This window comes from Barbatula barbatula (genome assembly GCF_947034865.1).
Source record: "Barbatula barbatula genome assembly, chromosome: 6".
NCBI classification, from domain to species: domain Eukaryota; kingdom Metazoa; phylum Chordata; class Actinopteri; order Cypriniformes; family Nemacheilidae; genus Barbatula; species Barbatula barbatula.
In genome coordinates, this window is record NC_136765.1 from 714,901 (window position 1) to 734,218 (window position 19,318).

At 40.6% G+C, this 19,318-nt stretch overlaps 1 protein-coding gene across 1 annotated transcript; it reads left to right on the forward strand.

Annotated features, from left to right (window-relative positions):
- Positions 1-337: 337 nt before the first annotated feature.
- spred1 (sprouty related EVH1 domain containing 1) lies at positions 338-19,060 on the forward strand. The gene is made up of 6 exons (XM_079458881.1): positions 338-940; positions 11,343-11,511; positions 12,846-13,014; positions 15,407-15,459; positions 16,504-16,635; positions 16,815-19,060. The coding sequence occupies exons 1-6, from the start codon at positions 912-914 to the stop codon at positions 17,460-17,462; spliced, it is 1,200 nt and encodes a 399-aa protein (XP_079315007.1). The 5' UTR covers positions 338-911; the 3' UTR covers positions 17,463-19,060.
- The last annotated feature ends 258 nt before the right edge of the window (positions 19,061-19,318 follow it).

Consider the following 19,318-nt stretch of genomic DNA (forward strand, 5'->3'; position numbering starts at 1 on the left):
ATGACAGTCTGTGTGATTATAAGAGTCTGATATGACAGTCTGTGTGATTATAAGAGTCTGATATAACAGTCTGTGTCTGATTATAACAGTCTGTGTGATTATAAGAGTCTGATATGACAGTCTGTGTGATTATAAGAGTCTGATATGACAGTCTGTGTGATTATAAGAGTCTGATATGACAGTCTGTGTGATTATAAGAGTCTGATATGACAGTCTGTGTGATTATAAGAGTCTGATATAACAGTCTGTGTCTGATTATAACAGTCTGTGTGATTATAAGAGTCTGATATAACAGTCTGTGTCTGATTATAACAGTCTGTGTGTATTCTGTGTAATCGTCACACTGGAGTCTGTGCTCTGGCGGAGGGATTTCTCGGGAGCGCGCAGGTCATCCGCTCTTCCGCCCAGTTTTCCGACGTGATTCGCCAGCGCTGAAAATGGAGTTCGCGTAAAGCAGATCCCACCAACTTCCCGTTAAGTCTTCTCATTTCTTGTCGTGTTCCTCCGGTACAGTTGATCAAATCAAAGATTATATTCGTCTCCGGCCTTCGCTGGTGTATCGTGAGCTCGTGAGGGTTTGATCGGATGAAGAGAGTCGCTTGATCGGCTCATGTGGATTTTCAAACTCGCTTGTCGTGGGATTTGTGTTTTGCGGTCCGATCAGGATGAAGAACACGCTGATGATTTCTCCTCTGGATGTGATTTACTGGGCAGATCGTCTGAAGTACTGGTTTCACTGGTTTCATACACCGTTTAGTGTGCTGGTGTCTCGTGAAGCATGCTCGACTGCACATCGGATCGGTTTCCATCAATAACATTGAACATGGAGATATTTCTGCTTTATTTCCCCGTCGTGAGTGCGAACTCGATGTTGTTTCCAGAACTTGGATCCCCGTGAGAAGAAGAAGAAAATGAGCGACGAATCAAATCAGAACAGCGAGTGAGTGAACACACGACAACATACATCACGAACATACTACACACACACACACACACACACACACACACACACGCACGCGCGCACAACCCATGTCTGATCTATATGTCTGAACTTATCCGAAGAACACGTAACACATCTTTACGTCTGATCATATATGGGCTGTTGGATATACATAACCTGTCCAATATCTGTTGTTCAGTCTGATCACACACAACCTGTCTATATGCAGTCGGATGTTTATCATCATATATTTGATGTCTTATCATATCTGCGGTTGAATATGTCTGATCATACATAACCTGTCTGTCTGCATCTAAATATGTCCAAACTTGCACATCTGCTGTTGGCCGTTTGATCATATGTCTGATCATATATGACCTATCTATCTGCAGTTGAAAATGCCATCGGATGTCTTATCTTTCATGACATCTGCAATTATATATGTCTGATTAAATATCTGATGTCTGATCATACATAGACAGTTTATCTGCAGCTGAATGTCTGATCATATATTAGTGATGTTTAACCTATATCTGCTGTCTGATCACGCTATCCTTATCCTCTGATCATGTTAACCTGTCTGTCTGCAGTAGATATGGAGGATTGGATCTTAAGATGTCTGATCATTTACAGTTCAGTATATCTCCAGCTGAATATGTTTGCAGAACACGTGGTGTCTGATCATTAATATCGTCACTATAAACACTAGTGTGTCGTTGTGTGTGATGAGTTGTGTATGTTGTGTAACATGATGTTGATTGAGGCTGAGCTGCGTGCATGCGTGCGTGCGTGCGCGCGTGTTTGAGCGCGTGCAGGTTTGTCGCCATATTTTTCTCAATCGTCATCAAGTCCATTCATAAAAAGACAGAGAGAGCAGATGTGACGGACGCGTTTGCTGCAGATGGACCGTCATGTCTGAGAGCGACATGTGTGTCAACATGCGACTGCAAGGCGGCTCTTCTTGACAGCGCAGAGGCGCGCGCACGAGAGAGAGAGAGAGAGACAGAACTGCGCTGATCACGTGACCCGCCTCCATTCATAAAGAACCTCGCGTGCCCATTCACACCCATACACGCACGTTCTCACACTCGCACACACACATTCGTGTGACGTCACAGTGTTTTTCAACCTTCGATAAGTGAAGTAATGAAACAACTGGTCTTCTAGGGTCAGAGGTCACAGTCTGAATACTATTGGTATGTGAGGAATCCCATGTTGGATGAACACTTTCTATCCCTCGAGGCCAAACTCAAAAAGCTCAATAAACATGTGAATGTTTTTATTGGTCAGAAGTGTATTGCTTGTGGATGAATCATTTGTGATTCGCATGTAATAAGTACAGATGGATTTGATGCATATTTAGGGTGCTGTCCCGGGGAGAGGGGCCGGTGTGTGCCCGGACGCGGGTCGTTCGTTCCCCTGTTATACTGCGGTAAGAATAGGCTGATGGTGGAGGAGGGATGCTGCCAGAATGTAGAGAGAATGCGGGTGAGGTGTCTTGTCTATTTGTAGGGGTTTCCTCCCGGGATAAAAGATGATTGGTTATAGGAAGCCGGCCAGTTTAGTTGTGAGATTGGTTATAGGAAGCCAATCGGGTTAGTTATCTGTACGTGCTCCTCCCGAACTTTGTTAATAAAACATGAACAACGTTAAATACATTTTCGTGGTTGTGGCATCATACGTGAGTGAATGTACAGGTCACATGACAATAACATGGTGGATGTAGTATGTCATGTATGTACAGTAACAGCACCCACACATACTAAATAGAACGTAACTGGTTTAACAGAATGTGAATGTGTCATACTGCTTGACAATGATATTGAGATTTGAATAGAAAATAATATTAACCCTATAGAACATGTCTTGCTTTTATACTCAAATATATACAGAGAAATTATTATTATAGGATATCTACTGTATGTAGGGTTTCTCCTGGGTCACAGTTGGTCTTTGGTTGTGACCGTCCACAGTAAAAGGGAAACGCTGATGGAAAATGATGCGCTTAATCCCTGATGAGTATGCGCAGGAGGCTGTGCAGTTGCGTTTGTTGTCATCCATAAATGATATACAGACTTACTGCATGAAGCCAAAACACAATGAGCAGATCAGATGAGAGGCATCTCAGTCCCGGCATTACCACAGTTACTACTGCTCATTGAATGATGCAATAGACTTTAACCTCTCACATGTGACACTCCTTTAGACAATGGTGACCCTAAAACTCCAAAAAAAGCGCCAAATGATCTTTTAAGAGCCGTATAACATGCACTTAAATGTTCTACTTGTATACTTTTAGTTATCCTGTTGTGTGTAAATCTTCCCTCTCATAGGTTTTGCTCACATAAAGTTTTTCGCTCATAAGCAGGGTCATACACAATCTGCAGACTTTTGTTAATTCCACCCTAACATTTGGGAAGAATTAGCAGATTTCCACAAAATAGTTTTAAATGTACACAAATATAAATGTGTAATGTTTTGATAATAGACAGTGTAATGTTCAGATGGTGCCTGTTTATGCATTTAAAGGCATTTGACAGCAGATTTGGTTCTGCTTATTTAAAAAAAGGAAGAGAAGTGTGTGGCGAGCAGGGCGTGAGGGAACGGCGCTATAGGCATCACTCGCATCAGCTGCGCGTGCACCGGTCTCGCATCTCTCACGGAAGAGCTCCGGTAACATAAGAGAGGAGCCACAACAGGGAAGGACCAGGCCTCACTCGCATCACCGGCCTCGCACCGTTCACTCGTGGCTCTCGTCCCGCTCTGCTCGCCACAGTGTGTTATAGATTATTGACAAAACTGATTAAACTCTCAATACACCAGACCAAATTCCTATGGATCCATTTGAACCAACAGAAAAGGTGCTTGTCAAGACCATATTAAGACTTATATAAAGGGCTTGTTACATTATTATGTGATTTTTGTTTACAACAATTACAATTGTCTGCATGTTCACAACACAATGTAAAGATAACCGATAACCGATAATCAATAATGAATTAACTTGTTCAGTGTGTCATTTTTGGGATGATCTATTGATAGAAATGCATTATAATATACATAGATGTCTTCAGAGGTGTTTAAAGAGCTTGCACAGTGAAGCGCAATGTTTTATTACCTTCGAATCTACATACAGCGCGGGTCCCCTCACGTGTAATTCACCGTGTTCTGTCAGCCGTCGTAGTGTTTTGTAAAGGAAGTGATGGGAGGAGTGGAGTGAGCGGTTGGTTACAATTAGCAAACTTGCCACTAGATATCACTGACTGGACCTCAGGGCTCCAGGATTAATCCGCACACGATTTGGCGGTGGACTGTGATGTTTTATGCACAGTTTGTCGTGAAAATACTGTTAAATGCAGCAGCATCCAACAGCCAGAGGGCGCTCTATATGACAACAACTCCAATGCTCCATAGAAGTACCACACGTATAACCAGGAAATGTAGTTTTTCTATCTGTCATCTTTCTATCACAGTTTTTTCAGCCTCCTCAGGTATTTTCATGATAGTAAAGTATATTTATAATGATGATGTTTGACGAGTGCCGAGAGCCGTGCTTCAAGAACAAGCTGCGCATAAAACTAGTGCTGCAGCCATTGATCATTTTAGTAATCGAGTATTCTACTGATTTTTCCATCAAATAATTGGGTAATCGGATAATAAGTTATTTTTCTATATAAAAGAGTAATACTAAATAAACAAGAGAGAATAAGACGGGTCTCTTAGGGCGTGTTTATACTTGAAGTTTTGGTCCGGACCAAAAATAAATAATTCCTGGTTCGCTTAGCGTTCACACTGGCATTTTAACAGAGAACCAAAGATACTGAACCTGTAAGCACAGGGGTAAGGGCACAGCCTGATTGGTTTTGGCATCCGTGACGTGTATTATGCGATGGAACTCTGAACATCCATAACAATGATGCGTGGTGTTACACGCTCGTTTCTGTCCTCATATTGTGGTATTTTTATCAGCTCAGAGTTCACGATGACCTCAAAAAATTCTACACAAATCAAAAGCGCATCATGAATTCCTCCGCTGTGTGTACATACAAAGATCTGCTGCTAGAAGAAGGCGGGTCCTCCTCGTTGCTCCACGTTTGCCTTCGGCTCATTTTGTTTTGCACACACCTCTCTTCTCGCTATACAATCATGTGATTATTAGGGACGCCTTTGGTGTGTGTGGCGTTCGTATTACAATCGAACCCCACCAAAGCGGACCGAGACCCATCTTTTCAGCGGTCTTTGTCCGCTTGTTTGGTGCGCACCAGGGTTCAGGCGGCAGCGTTCACACTACACTACAAATAAACCAGATCAACAGAGCAATCGCACCAGAGTTCGTTTTAATAGGACCAATCATGGCATATGTGAACATGACCTTAAAATGATCAAATCATTAGTTTAAGAAAGTGTATTTCTCAAATTCATGAGCATCACGCATGTAGCATGTTAAACTGTGCAGTTCATTCACTCAGATACGCAGAACAGCCAGATTTTTAAAAACAGGATTCGGCATCCACTTGTCCGCATCTAGTTTAATGGACTCCATGATGCCGAACACAAAAATCATTGAGGCTTTGTTTAATCCATTTAACTACATACACACGGAGCACCGCTGACAGTGATCACTGACGCACAGCCCGCAAAACTCTGGACATGTTTATTAAACACAGAAGACGCTGCAGAATAAATGACAGATTTGCAAAGCCGCGTGCGACAAACCGTGTGTGCTTGGTACGTTCCTTTTCTTTAAATCAAACTTTTAGGACTTCAGCCGGTGTTCTGACAATATATATGCTACCTTATGAAATGTTGCTGCCGCCATACAAGACTTGACTTACGTCCCCCAACCCTTACACTAGTGCTGCATGATCACAGTGGCAGGCTATGACATACATGACTGCAAATTATATTAAAGTGCATTGGTGGATAGATTGTTTTAGAAAGAGGATTCACCAGTTGGTTGAGTTACAACCATTTAAATTAACAACAAAGATTATAAAGGTTTAAATTTTACAGAGTGAACAACACATTTATATCCAGTTTCTTTTTCAAAAGAGTTCATAGAAGTATACGTTACATCCTGCTTAAATGTTTGTTGGGATTATTTTCCTAAAAATGTCTACATCCTTATAATGTTCCCTATTGATTTACCTGAACTGTTGAGAAAACATATTTTTTTAAGTTATTTAGTTCAGTACTGCAAAGATGTTACTGTTTTTTAATTTTATAACATTTTATTTAAATTTGAAAACTTTGTGCAATTGGAGTTATTATTGCTAGTTTGAACTATACATCTCAGTTGAGAAATACAAATTTCAGCATTTTCAGTTCACCGTGTGTGCATTTTCCTTGATAGCAACCAAAGTCTACTCATTATACTCAGTTTATCATAAACGCACATCGCAATGTTTACCTCAATAATTGCAATGTGACATTTTCCTCAAACCGTGCAGCCCTACCTTACACCTAAGTTACCTCATCACAATCCAAATTCGATGGGTAGCACAAATCGACAGAACACCGGCAAAGTTGATCCTGTCTGACTAGAAAGCGTCACAGTACGTATTGTGTCCAAAGGCTGAAAGCGGTCTTTTAAACACATGCAGGCCTGACAGGGCTATACAGTGAAGCATCATGCCATGACATTTGGCAGGTGTATTAAACAGAGATGCTTGTTTGTTTGAAGTGCGTTTGTCGCTGTGCTTGTTTCTGTGTGATGTTATGGCGCATGGTTTTAGTCTATTCTGCAAGTGAAACTTGTTGTTCGACTGTATTGAGTCCATATAAGTAGAATCCTGTTATTTAAACATGCCATCTGGCTGTTCTGCGTGTCTGAGTGAATGAACAGCATGCTAGACGTGTGATTCTCATTGATGTGTCTGCATCTGCGCTGTATGAGGACATGAACACATGAACTCTGAGAGTTTGTTTCAGAACATTTTACTGAAAAATAAGCGTCTTCCGACAACCTGCCAAAATAGAAAACTGGTAAACTACATTAGTTTTATGTGGACAAATATATATATATGTAATAAAGCAAGACAGTTAAACCAAATATTTTTTAAAGCTAATTTTGGTCAAGTAAATGCATCATGCATAAGCTGAAGTTAGTTGTTTACCTGAAATATTATTTCTATTTGTATTTGTTTCTTATTCTACATTTATTTGTATTATATCGCATTATTATTGTAATATGGCAATGGGATGGATTTGAATGTTCACAGATATTAATGTATGTAATTTCAGCAACAAATATGTAACAAATGAATTGTTCATTTTAAGAGACATGTCTTATTTTCTCTTGTATATTTAGTTTTGCTATATAATAAAGATAAAGTGTATAGTTTAGTATAGTAATTATTTATAAAAATTGTTACTTACATTTTTAATATAGTTTATATGTGAATACTATAGTATTCTGAAGTATTTTTTCATGTGGGCAAATATATTACTACTGTAAAGTAAAAGACGGAAAACACAGAATCCCACAAAATTAAAACGGACAAAAATGAATTTGTGAATAAATCAAGCGGAATGAATAGAGTCCTACATGAAGTTGATTCTGTCCCCTTGAGGTTTGACATTTAATTGAAATAACTTACAGCCAATCACAAGTGAGTGTTAGCAGGCCAATCGTCTCTTGTGAGCTACAAATGTCAAAAGACGGATGAGGGAACAGCGGGGAACAAACACTATATGTCATATATCAGTATATACTGTATGTTAGGAACATGTGCTAATAGAAAGTTGCAGTAAAGTGAAAACGGATGCTCCGATCCACCATTTTTCCTTCAGATACCTGAGATTCAGTATTGGCCGATACTAAGGTCAAATTGCTGAAGTATTTAACAAACTGAATGCAGTGTGCAAGGCATCAGGCTCAACTTAAACAATCCTTTCCTAACCCATCCTAAACAAAACAACAAATTATTCTCAAGATTAGTGAATTATTTATTAAACCAGCATCACTGCAACTGAATTAAACATCCAAAACAAACGCAGTGTAATAAAACAACAGCGTCACTAGCTTGGTAAATGTGTCTAAATAAATGAGTGATCAGCGCTACGACTTATTTGTCGTTTAAACGAAGGTTTTGTAACCTTGCAGTCGACTAGTCCAGAACTAAGAACTGGCCACAAGGCGGTCCAAAAACCTTGTGTAGGGCATATGTAATAAAGACTAAAGAATGTATGAATCAGACTGTTCATATCCCATATTTCATGAAGCTAAAACAGTCATACTGTATGTGTTCCACTTTCCTTGCGTTATGATCAGTAATATTTCTGCGTTTGCTGATGCGCCTGACTGGATCATTTCAGCCGCTACAGGAAGTGATGCGATGAGCATTTGTTTGCTTTGGCTGGTCTCTGTCTGACTTCAAATATGTACATTATAAACAAGATACATTATATCGGTTTTCTTAATAAAGCAAAGCAATGAGTGTAAACAAAAAAAATGAATAGAAAGCAATGGACACAAAGTACAGAACAAGTAGGCTACAGAATTGTCTGAGGAACTGTGCATGGACACACAGATAACAGTGCCAAGCGATCACGTTTATTCAAGCGCTGTTTTATGTGATAAACGTCATAATAAAAAGTTCTGTAAATCTAGAAGCTGAAACAATCTCATCTCAGTTTTATTGAGTGTGCTCAAGATTACAGCTCAAATAATGCAGTTTAATGATTCAAATATTGATATTTATTAATTGTTTAAATAACTGTATGTAGCTTTAGATCATTATCTACTTTTGTGTTTTACGCCTGCGGTCCAAGCTTCCGTCCGCATCTTTCACATGGCGTCAATACGAACCCAATACAGTATGGTTAAGCATGGCTCCAGTGATATTATTATTATTATTCATCTTTTATATGACATAGTTTGATATGTCAAACCTTCCCGTTTTCCTCCTTCAGAAGACCCCAGAACTCGTCTTTAAAGTCGTCATTCCTGAGAGCGCTGCAATTGGTGCAAAGTAAACGCATGCTAGATCCGACCTCAAATTAAAACATTTAAAAACTATTAATAATGCTTTTTTCAACATAAAAACACTAAACAAAGTAAGTTATTTAAAATGTTTTTAAACGAAACATCAAAATGAAAGTCATTTGAATTCTAACGGATTGTGTAATTTTATTGTGTAGACCGTTGTTTTCAGTGTTGACTAGTTGGAGTTTACCGTTTAAACCAGACGACCTCAGAACATTTACTTTGCATGTATTACAGACAGTGGTGGAACTTGTTAGGTGTTATAAAATACTCTAAATCAGGGATGATGTTTCTCGCTCCATACTGTTGGGTGCTCTATGCTCCATATGTTCGCTTGTTCACCTGCTTACAGAGCAAGTTACTAGCATATAATGTCACACACTGCGCACAGCTGCGGCGCGAAGGCGTATAAGAACACATCTCCGTAGACGTTTACATCGCCTTGCAGAAATTTTGATGTCAGATACAAATATGGGATCGGAGCTTCCCTAGTAAATGACTTGAGGTTCAAATGTCACTTTGCAGACGCAATGAAAAGAATGCTGTGGGCAGTCAATAGTGATTGAATATATGTTCCCAAAGGCCCAATGGGCTTAAGAGTAGTGTTTGAATAGCAGAATACTATAGCAGGAGTGAATACCGCCATGTTTTCAGCAGGTAGTGACGTCATGGATTGTTTTCATATTATAAATATGTGATGGTATAGACAGGGCTGGGACGATATATCGCGACTCACACTAATCGTACCTGTATAGGGCGATTCTGAAACGCAAAGGCTTGGATTCTGCATTTTATGCACAGCTCTTCAATGAACTCCGGCTCTTTGATCAGTAGGAAGTAGGACACAGGCGCAAACAGTTAATAATAAAGTCAGTTAGTTTACACCTCAGTGTTCGGAAGTGACATATTTACTGTCAAGTGTTATTCTTCTAAAACAATATACTGTATCTGCTGAATTAATTACCAAAGTCCAAGTTCTTACTAGACTTGTTGCGATAGATACATGGTGTCCACCCACCAACCCATTACATCAGTTGGTCACCGCGGCAACGGCCCTGACCGTCATTTAGATCTTTTACATTAATAAATCACTTAGTTGAGTTAAAGACCAGACTGCCCATCTGAACTGCTGCATTCAGCGCAAGCAGAACAAGTGTCGCAGCAAAGATCAGCAGCAGGACTCAGATTTGATCTGTTGAAGAACATATCAGAATATATGAGCTGGTTGTGTTTGCATTTTCTTTTTGATCTCATTTTAAAAAGCCAGTGCTTTGCCATTTATTAGACATTACCGCTTTTCATTTCGGCTATACCTTTCATATATATATATATATAGTTTTCTGCTCTCTTATTCCTTTGTCCCCATTAATTCAAGCAATTGCCGAACCCTAATAATCCAGTGGAGATGTGAGATTATTAGTCAACTAAATGTAAAGAGCGTCTGAAAGCAGCAACAATGAGACAAATGTTCAGATGACACACAGCTCATATAGCAGCACACGAGACACACAAGTGCAGTTTTTACTTCTGTATTGAGTTTCCCTCATTTCAGGGTTAATATACTCTTGAGTTTTCTGCTTTCAAAACATCTCCTCCGTGTACAGTTTTATTTGTACGTGTTGTGAGTCTGGAGCGTTTTTTCTCATGATCTGCTCACTTCCTCAAAGTATTTCAGGAACAGAGAATAAGTTGAGTGTTATTGGCAGGTCTTGTGATGAGAGGTGTTATGATTCGCCATCGATTGAAAATCCATCATAATATGATGGATGAGTCACGATACAGCCGGGCGGCTGGGTGTCTACTGCAAACGTGGAAACATGGATACGGTGATCTTTCTGAAATGTCAAAAGCACAGACAAATTCTTAGTTTGTTTATACTAAAGGGACTTTTCTCTTGTTTATTTTTTATCTGATTTGTAATTGGTTTTAAAATTGCAATTCGATTTGTTATTTGACATCAAATATATTTTTATTTTACAAAGACATGTGAAGCATTTGGTAAATATTAAAAGGGCAGATGTTGATTTCTATTTTGTCGTGAAACCACACATGGTGAGAACAGTATCATGAATGGCACGCGTCCCATCGCATCGTGAGCGGAGTGACTGGTCTCCTCTCTGCTCATGAAGAGCTGTGGTAAGAGACGGCCTAAAGCTTCTGTGTGCATCTCTAGCTTTATCAGAAGATGTGTTGAGAAATGTCTCTGTGGTTTTGTGCTCATACAATGGAAGTCAGTGGGGTTCTGTGTAGTTTGATCATCAACATTCTTCAATATATATTTGATCTTGTTCTGAAGAAGAACCGAACTCTTCTTGACACGACACGAGGAAGTGATGGAAGAATGATGATTTTTTCATGTAAGCATCAGAATGAAGGCGGTGTTAACCATGTTGTTGTGTTTCGTCCCGTGTGCAGTGAGAGTTACGCGCGTGTCCGAGCTGTGGTGATGACCAGAGACGACTCCAGCGGCGGGTGGCTCCCTCTGGCCAGCGGGGGTCTCAGCTGCGTCACCGTCCACAGAGCGAGCCGACCGGACGCTGAGCCGCACTTCCTCGTCCACGGAGAGAGACTCAAAGACAAATCGGTAATGATCGCATCATGGGGGAGGGGTCTGTGATGACATCATCACCAAACACACTCGCAGGAAGTAGTCGTTTGGCGCGCCTCCAGACTGCTTTATATAGATATGACGCACGATGAGCTCATGGTTGAGCGGAGAGAAAGTGACATTACTGTGAGATGTGTTATTCTTGCTCTTTCTGTAGACGGGAGATGCAGGTGTGTGTGTTATACACAGAAAACAAGCGCACACACATTCTCTCATCTATATTATACATTCATGATTCATGATGAAGTGTAAAACCATCATTGTGTTTATATGTTTAACAAAAGGATTGAACAGCAGGTCTCCAGTCAGACGTTCATGATGTGTTTTATGTTGTGTGATGTAGGGATCAGCGCTACGACTCATTTGACAGACTAGTCCACTACACGGTTACAAAACCTTCCTTTAAACGACTAAAACTAAGAACTGTCCAGAAGGGGGTCAAACCAAAACCTTGCCTAGGGCCTGTGGAATAGCCAACATTCTAAAGACTTAAATGCAGGCTATTAATCAAACCGTTCATATCCCTTATTTAATGAAGCTAAAACAGGTGTTTGTGTTCCACTTTCCTTACGTTATGATCAACCCTGACTGGATCTTTCAGCCGCTACAAGTTTGCTTATGATTCAAAATGTGTAGCTTATACAAAATCAATTTTTTTCTCCTTTTTCTGTGTTTTCAGACTCTAAAAGTTCAATAAAAATGTAGTAATCAAATTAAATACAAATTTAGGAAAAGTGTGTCTATCATGAAACTTAAAGTATTCAATAACAATGAATTTAAAGGTTAAAAACGAATGTTTCAATCAAGCATACTGCCCATGTTAGCTCATTTATAGAACATACTGTACGTAGGCTCAACACTCGAGTCTAGTGTGATCATGATGTTAAGATTATTTAGTTTACATGTTCTTGTCGGGGAAATCAAAGCATTATGCACATAGGAAAATCAGCTCAATGTTTGTGAACCTTCCCGTTTTCCTCCTTCAGAAGACCCCACAACTCGTCTTTAAAGTCGTCATTCCTGAGAGCGCTGCAATTGGTGCAAAGTAAACACATGCTAGATCCGACCTCAAATTAAAACATTTAAAAACTATTAATAATGCTTTTTTAAACATTAAACAAAGTAAGTTATTTAAAATGTTTTTAAACGAAACGTTAAAATGAAAGTCATGTGAAATCTCAGTGTAATCGACTGTTGTTTTCGATGTGGACTAGTAGGAGTTTACCGTTTAAACGATAGGTCAATGAGTCTCGCACATCCCTATTGTGAATGCTTCGAGTTTCTAACAGAGCTCTTCATGGTATGTTCAGGTTGTTCTGGAGTGCATCATAAGCAGGGATTTGCAGTATAATAAAGTCAACCCCATCTTCCATCACTGGAGGATTGACAACAAGAAGTTTGGCTTGACCTTCCAGAGCCCTGCGGACGCAAGAGCCTTCAACAGAGGGATACGACGGGCAATGGAGGACATTAAACAAGGTGAGGAAGACAATGGTTGGGCGGCCAACATATTCTAGCTGCAGAAGCCAAAAGTGTTTGATAGCAGCCCAAATAAGCACTCTCTAGATAGCACAGGTACGTCTGCTTAAGATCTGCTGTGTCAAAAACATCTGATAAACATCTTGGCACAGTTTGACTTCCATAATAAACATCTTACAGACATCTGCCAGCAGACGTCTCCGAGACGTAATGTAATTTGCAGATGAGCAAAGGATGAAAAGCAGATGTATGTGCGCTATCATGGTCAAGTTGCTTGAGATATTTCACACGAGGTGATGAGGGCGTGTTGATCTACTGAACGTCTGATGTTCGTGCATGAATGCAGAAGTGTTCTCAGATTAGCTGTGGTAATCGCTCAGAGAAGGAAATGAGAATAACCGCTGCAGGGATCTTTCTGTAAAAGAGACACTGTATGGTGTGTTTGTCTCAAGTCTCTTATGTACAAACATGCAGTTCTGAATCTGAAATCTGAACGTTTGCCCAGTAAGAGACGACTCATGAACTAACACTGCAATAATCCCATCATTTATGTTTTATTCTTGTTGTACTAAAGCGGTGTTACAGATAATAATAACCTGAAGCTGAGATTGGTCAAACTCAGATCACATGATTGACGTTGAACACAGGTGTGATTCCTCTCATGGTTTTTTCTTCAGTTACAGGAACACGTTACTGTTGTGTTTTCTTGCACAGAACGCAAATGTTTTCTAACGGCACGTTAAATTTGGCTTCACGTGGCAAGAGCTTCAAATCTCATTGGTGACTATCTGCAATGTTTCTCATCAGGAGACATGCACAGATCAAATCTCAAATGCTGTCATATTTGAATTTAGTGCTTATGGGTTTCTCTCACAAACGCATCTCATCATTTGAATGACTGGAATGATGGATTTTCTATATATCTTTTTATTGAGCACCATACAATGAGATAACACCATATTGTTTTATATTAAACTACACTGAAAAAAATATTTTTGCTGCTTGTCCAATTAGATTCATGTAAATAAGTCAAATTAACATCATTTTTGTACAATTTTGTCACAACATGATTTTTCATGTTCAGTCATGTAACTTAATCCGTTCATGTCGGCACTACAGAGATGATTTGTGTTGTGTTTACATATAATTGTTACAACTAGACACAGGATTTATATTTCCCAGCATGCTTTGCGTAAGACTGCATTTTGAGTTATTTTCTTAATGAATTATTGTTTTATGTGTTTTTCAGTAAAGAGAAACACTTGTTAGGGTTTAATGTTCATTTATCTTTGAGATTTAAAGGAGTTTGATATATTTGTAAGTTTTGTGGGTAACATTGTTTAGAAAAGCGTTGCCTTTGCTGAGGTTGTGGGCGGTTACAAATAAATCAAATTGAATTTCTGAAAGTTTCAAAAATGTATTAACTTCTCAACTTAAATTCTTTTGGTTATGCATTGCAAAACATTATTCAGTAAGTTTGACATAAATGTATTTAATCAAATGTACGTAATTACATTTTGTGGAAAATTGTCCTTAATTTAGTAAAGTTCTTTTGGAGTGGGGGGGTTCAGGGTGGCTAAACTCAATGATGCTAGCATGAGTTTTCCAGTGCTGGTTTCTAGAGGGTCATAATGAGTTCTTTATCTGTGTTCAACTAAAGAAATGAAGATGGTGAGTAAATGACGAGAGAATTTCATTTTGTATTATTTGAAGGTTTGATGTCTTGGTTTTATTCTGAGTTTGTTTGGAGTGGAATTTTCCAGTGGCTGTTGTGTAAGCGTTGCTGCGTCTCTTCTGTATTCCTCATGCATCGCTTCAAACCGCAGTGTGTCCGTTCGGTGTGCAGCCCCGTTTCTATGGCAACCGAGCACAACCGAGCGGCCCGCAGCTGCTGGATGTGTGATGTGATATGTGAACCTCCAAACAACATCAACAACACGCCGTTTTCCCTCTGATAACTGTCTGTCTGCACGAAGACTAACGCCAAAATCATCTCTTTAGACTTTTCATCTGTACTCATTGATCTTACAGGTGGACTAGTTTAGTACTTGTAGCACATTTCTTTAGTTGATGAAAGCACACTTTGAAGTCTACTCTCACAGTCATACACTAGATTTGTAGTGTTTATACGGCAAGTCTTCTCCAAGAGAACTAAACCTCATACATACATTTGTATATATTGATGTATTATTTTTGCACTTCAAGTACATTACTTTGTTCCTATTTAGGTGTTTTACACTTGACTTTTCACACTGGAAATACACCTTTGAGTGTTCTTTGGGGTAAATGTCTATGATCAGCTTCAGTTTCATCAGAAATGGCCAGTAGTTGAGTGTTATTATCATGTGATCGTCACCTTCAGTTATTAAATGTTTGTTTAATGTGTGTGCAGGGTGTCAGCAGTACAGTGATGCAGATGTTCCTGAGGATCCATCATCACCGCAGGTGAGAGCGTGTGCGCGTGACATCACCTTCAGCTCATGTGACATTCATTCACATACGAACGGGGCTAAAAATGTCTCTTCCTTTAATGCTCGATCAATGCTGCCGCAGACCCAATCACACACCTGTTGCTAGGCAGCGGGAGGGAATGTGTTGCCATGGTGATGGAGAGCGGCAGCTCCAGCGTGAGGCATGAAGTAAGGCCACGTGCCGTTGATGAAGAAGAAACACGTCAGGTTGTGTTGGCGTCAGCATCGACGGAAGTTCGTTCCGAGAGTGACTTCCTGTGTACAGAGTCTTTGTGAAATGATGCCGGTCTCCAGCTGCGCTGCAGGGCATGATGGGAATTCTGCTGTCTCACGCTGCGCGCCTGAGCTCTTGATGTACGTCACGTGACCGCTGCAGCGACAGACTGGAAGTGTCCGTGTGACTCACAATGGTCTGTCTGTCTGTCTGATACACACACACTGGTATCATGTAGGTGTGTTCAGAATGAAGGTGGAGAGACCGAGGAAGAGGAGGAGGATCTGTCCTCATTACACACCGCAGGCAGAGATACCCGTGTGTGTGTGTGACTCAAGTACACATTCTTCAGTAGAGCTGAATCCTGATATTTCCTCTTTCTGATAATTGTGATGTGTCCGTGAACCTCCTGCATCCTGAAAGCGTCTCACTCACGTCCCGTCTCATGAGTCTTCAGCCGCGGTGTGAGACCTGCACTGTGACATCACAAGCGTCACGTGATCTGTGCAGACGCAGCCGGACGTCTCATTTCACAAACACGTATAACACACATCCTCCTCTCACACTCGTTCATGTTCAGTCGGTTATGTCATGTGCTGATGACGCCACCTGCTGGACAAGATCGAAGAACAATATTTGCGTGGCCCAAATGTTTTCTGATAAATGATGTTTGAGTGTTTTTATATTTTGCAGTGGAAGCCCTTCTCTTCACTGGTTTATTTTAAATGCTTCTCAAATCTAATACTGTATAATATACTTCCACTGCCGTGACATGAGAGTTTTGATGTGTTGTGGTGGTGACAGGTGAAGCAGGAGACTCCAGTGAGAGAGATCTTCTCTCCTCGAGGAATCGTGTCCACCGAGCCCTTACGTGGTTCTTATGTTCGAGCTTCGCCCTTTGATGATGCCGTCAACCATCACTTTCTGCCACCACAGGTACATCATCACAAACCAAATACTGACTGTGAGTGGCACTTGAATACTCACACACGGATCAAACATTTAGAAAATTCTGGTTTGATGAATCACAATAACAAAATGTGCATGACATGTTTGTTTCTATGATTTATTGTCAAATGTTTAGTAAAAAATTGATTTTGTCTTCACGTCGGCAGGTTTCCTTCAATACCACACGTCACGTCAGCTTTCAGATGGATGACGAGGAGATCGTTCGCATCAACCCCCGTAGAGACGTTCTCATCCGAGGCTACGAGGACTACCGACAACCCGTCTTTTGGAAACGAGACGCGGAGCGCGAGGAACCGGACTTCATCTCCACCTTCTCCAAGCCGAATGGGAGGAAGTGCGAGTTCTTGTATGCCGAGGGCCCGGGGTCTCACGGCAAAGACTCGGTTAAGACCCAGCAGCCGTCCCCTCTGATAAAGTCGAAAGCGTCCCGCCGGAGGCGCGAGGACGGCGAGCGCTCCCGCTGCGTTTACTGCCGCGAGATGTTCAACCACGAGGACAACCGGCGGGGCGAGTGTCAGGACGCCCCCGACCCCATCAAGCAGTGCATCTACAAGGTGAGCTGCATGCTGTGTGCCGAGAGCATGCTGTACCACTGCATGTCCGACTCGGAGGGAGATTTCTCTGACCCGTGCTCCTGCGACACCAGCGAGGAGCAGTTCTGCGTGCGCTGGCTGGCACTGCTGGGACTGTCTCTCGTCGCGCCCTGCATGTGCTGTTACCCGCCGCTGCGCGCCTGCCACCGCTGCGGAGAGGCGTGTCGCTGCTGCGGGGGCAAACACAAGGCTGCTGGGTGAGTCCGGACCGCGCCGACGGTTTGTTTTTTCATTCGCCCGAGACGGGTGAGGCGACCCTTGCCGCGGGAGCTTTGATCGACGCGGCCGACCGCCGTGTTCTGCTGCGTCGCGGGGCTCAACAGGAGGAGAGTCCTTCAGCGGGAGAGAGATCGCTTGAACTTTCAAAGCCACAGCGTGTGAAGAAATCTTTTGTACAGAGATTATATCAGAATATTCATAACAAGTTGTGTATGTTTAAAGGGATTTTAGTTTTTGTTTTCTTGTGACGTTGCAGTGATTCATGTGACCCTCGTTCGACTGTAGATATTAGAACAAAGACAGCACTAGATATTATTTACCATGAATTAAAACGCTTATCATCATGTGTTCACGTGACTTAATGTTCTGGCCAGTGACCGTAATAAAACGACAGCCGTTGTGCACTGTATAAACATCTGTCCAGGAATGCAAATGTTTTAATCTCTTTTATTTACAGTACAGGTTCATATTAATGCTTTTAATCTTTGAGAATTTGATCATTTTCTTGAAGGAGATCCGTCATGAATTCAAGAAGCACTTACGTCAGAATGAACTGACTCTTGATCTTCATCAAGACGATTCTAATATAAACCTTCCTATTATGTTTGTTGTTCATTTCTAATTGAATTCTAATCTTTTGACGTGTAATGAAATAACGGGCACAGATGTCATTTGAAATGTGAATTTGTTTGTGCCAAACTGATGCTAACAGACATCAGCAGATTTGACTTTCTATGCAAATATTCCCATGAACCTCTACACAACACGCATATGTAACACAATATTCAAGCAGCGATTTCATTGGACGGTACAGATGTGTTTGTCTGCTGCTGATGTTTATGGTGTTGTGTACATAGATCACCTTTGAATATTCTTTCACATTGAAAAGCGGAGGACGACGACTGACGTGTTCACAGAGATTCTCTCTAGTTTTGTACGGTGGACAGATGAAAGACGAAGATCCATTTGTGACGCTGCTGGAAACAATCACTCATTTTGCATCGCGAGAATATCATTTAGCTTTGTATGACTGGTAAATAAAACATGAAATCGTTCTCACATGTCCTTTGACTCAGATTCCAGGATCGATGTTGTTTTGTGTGGATTTCTCCTGGTTTGTTTGACGGTGATGATAAAGCCTCATATCTTTTGTGCTGCTGTGCTTTTCTTTCTCTCCTTTTCTTTTACATTCGTACATTCTTGACTTTTTCTAGGTTCTGAGATGAGTTTGTGATGCTTTGCTTGCACTGGTGATGTTGTGTATCGATGGTTTTCCTCGTGACTTTCATCATTCTTCATCCCTGATAAAGTGCCTGACATCCCATATTAATCCTTCTGTTGCTTTCTATCTACAGTATATGTGGAGGTTATAATTCTGTCATGCTTTGAAAAGACTAAATATATGATGTAATATTTATAGTTCAGTAACTCATGTCAGTTGTATTTTCTGTATACAGATGTAGCTTGTTACTTTCGTAAATATACGATGTAAATATGCACACAAAATGTTTTTACGTTACGCCATATACACTTATGACATAAATGACCATTAACATAATAAAAGGTTCAGTTTCAAGTTTCGAATGTGTGTGGCAATGACTTGATATCACTTCAAATCAGATAAATACTTGTTATAAGAATGTTTGATTTGTTGTTTTCAGCTCAGCGCGTCACATTTATACTTTTACTGCAGCAGATCTAAAACTCTGACCATAAATATCAACTTCTTTTTCAATTTCTTTCGACTGCATTTTTAGAGATCTAATCCATCAAAAGGGATGAATCTGTCTTTATTTGCTGACCCTCAAATCTTCATTTATTTTAGTATCTCAGTGGAA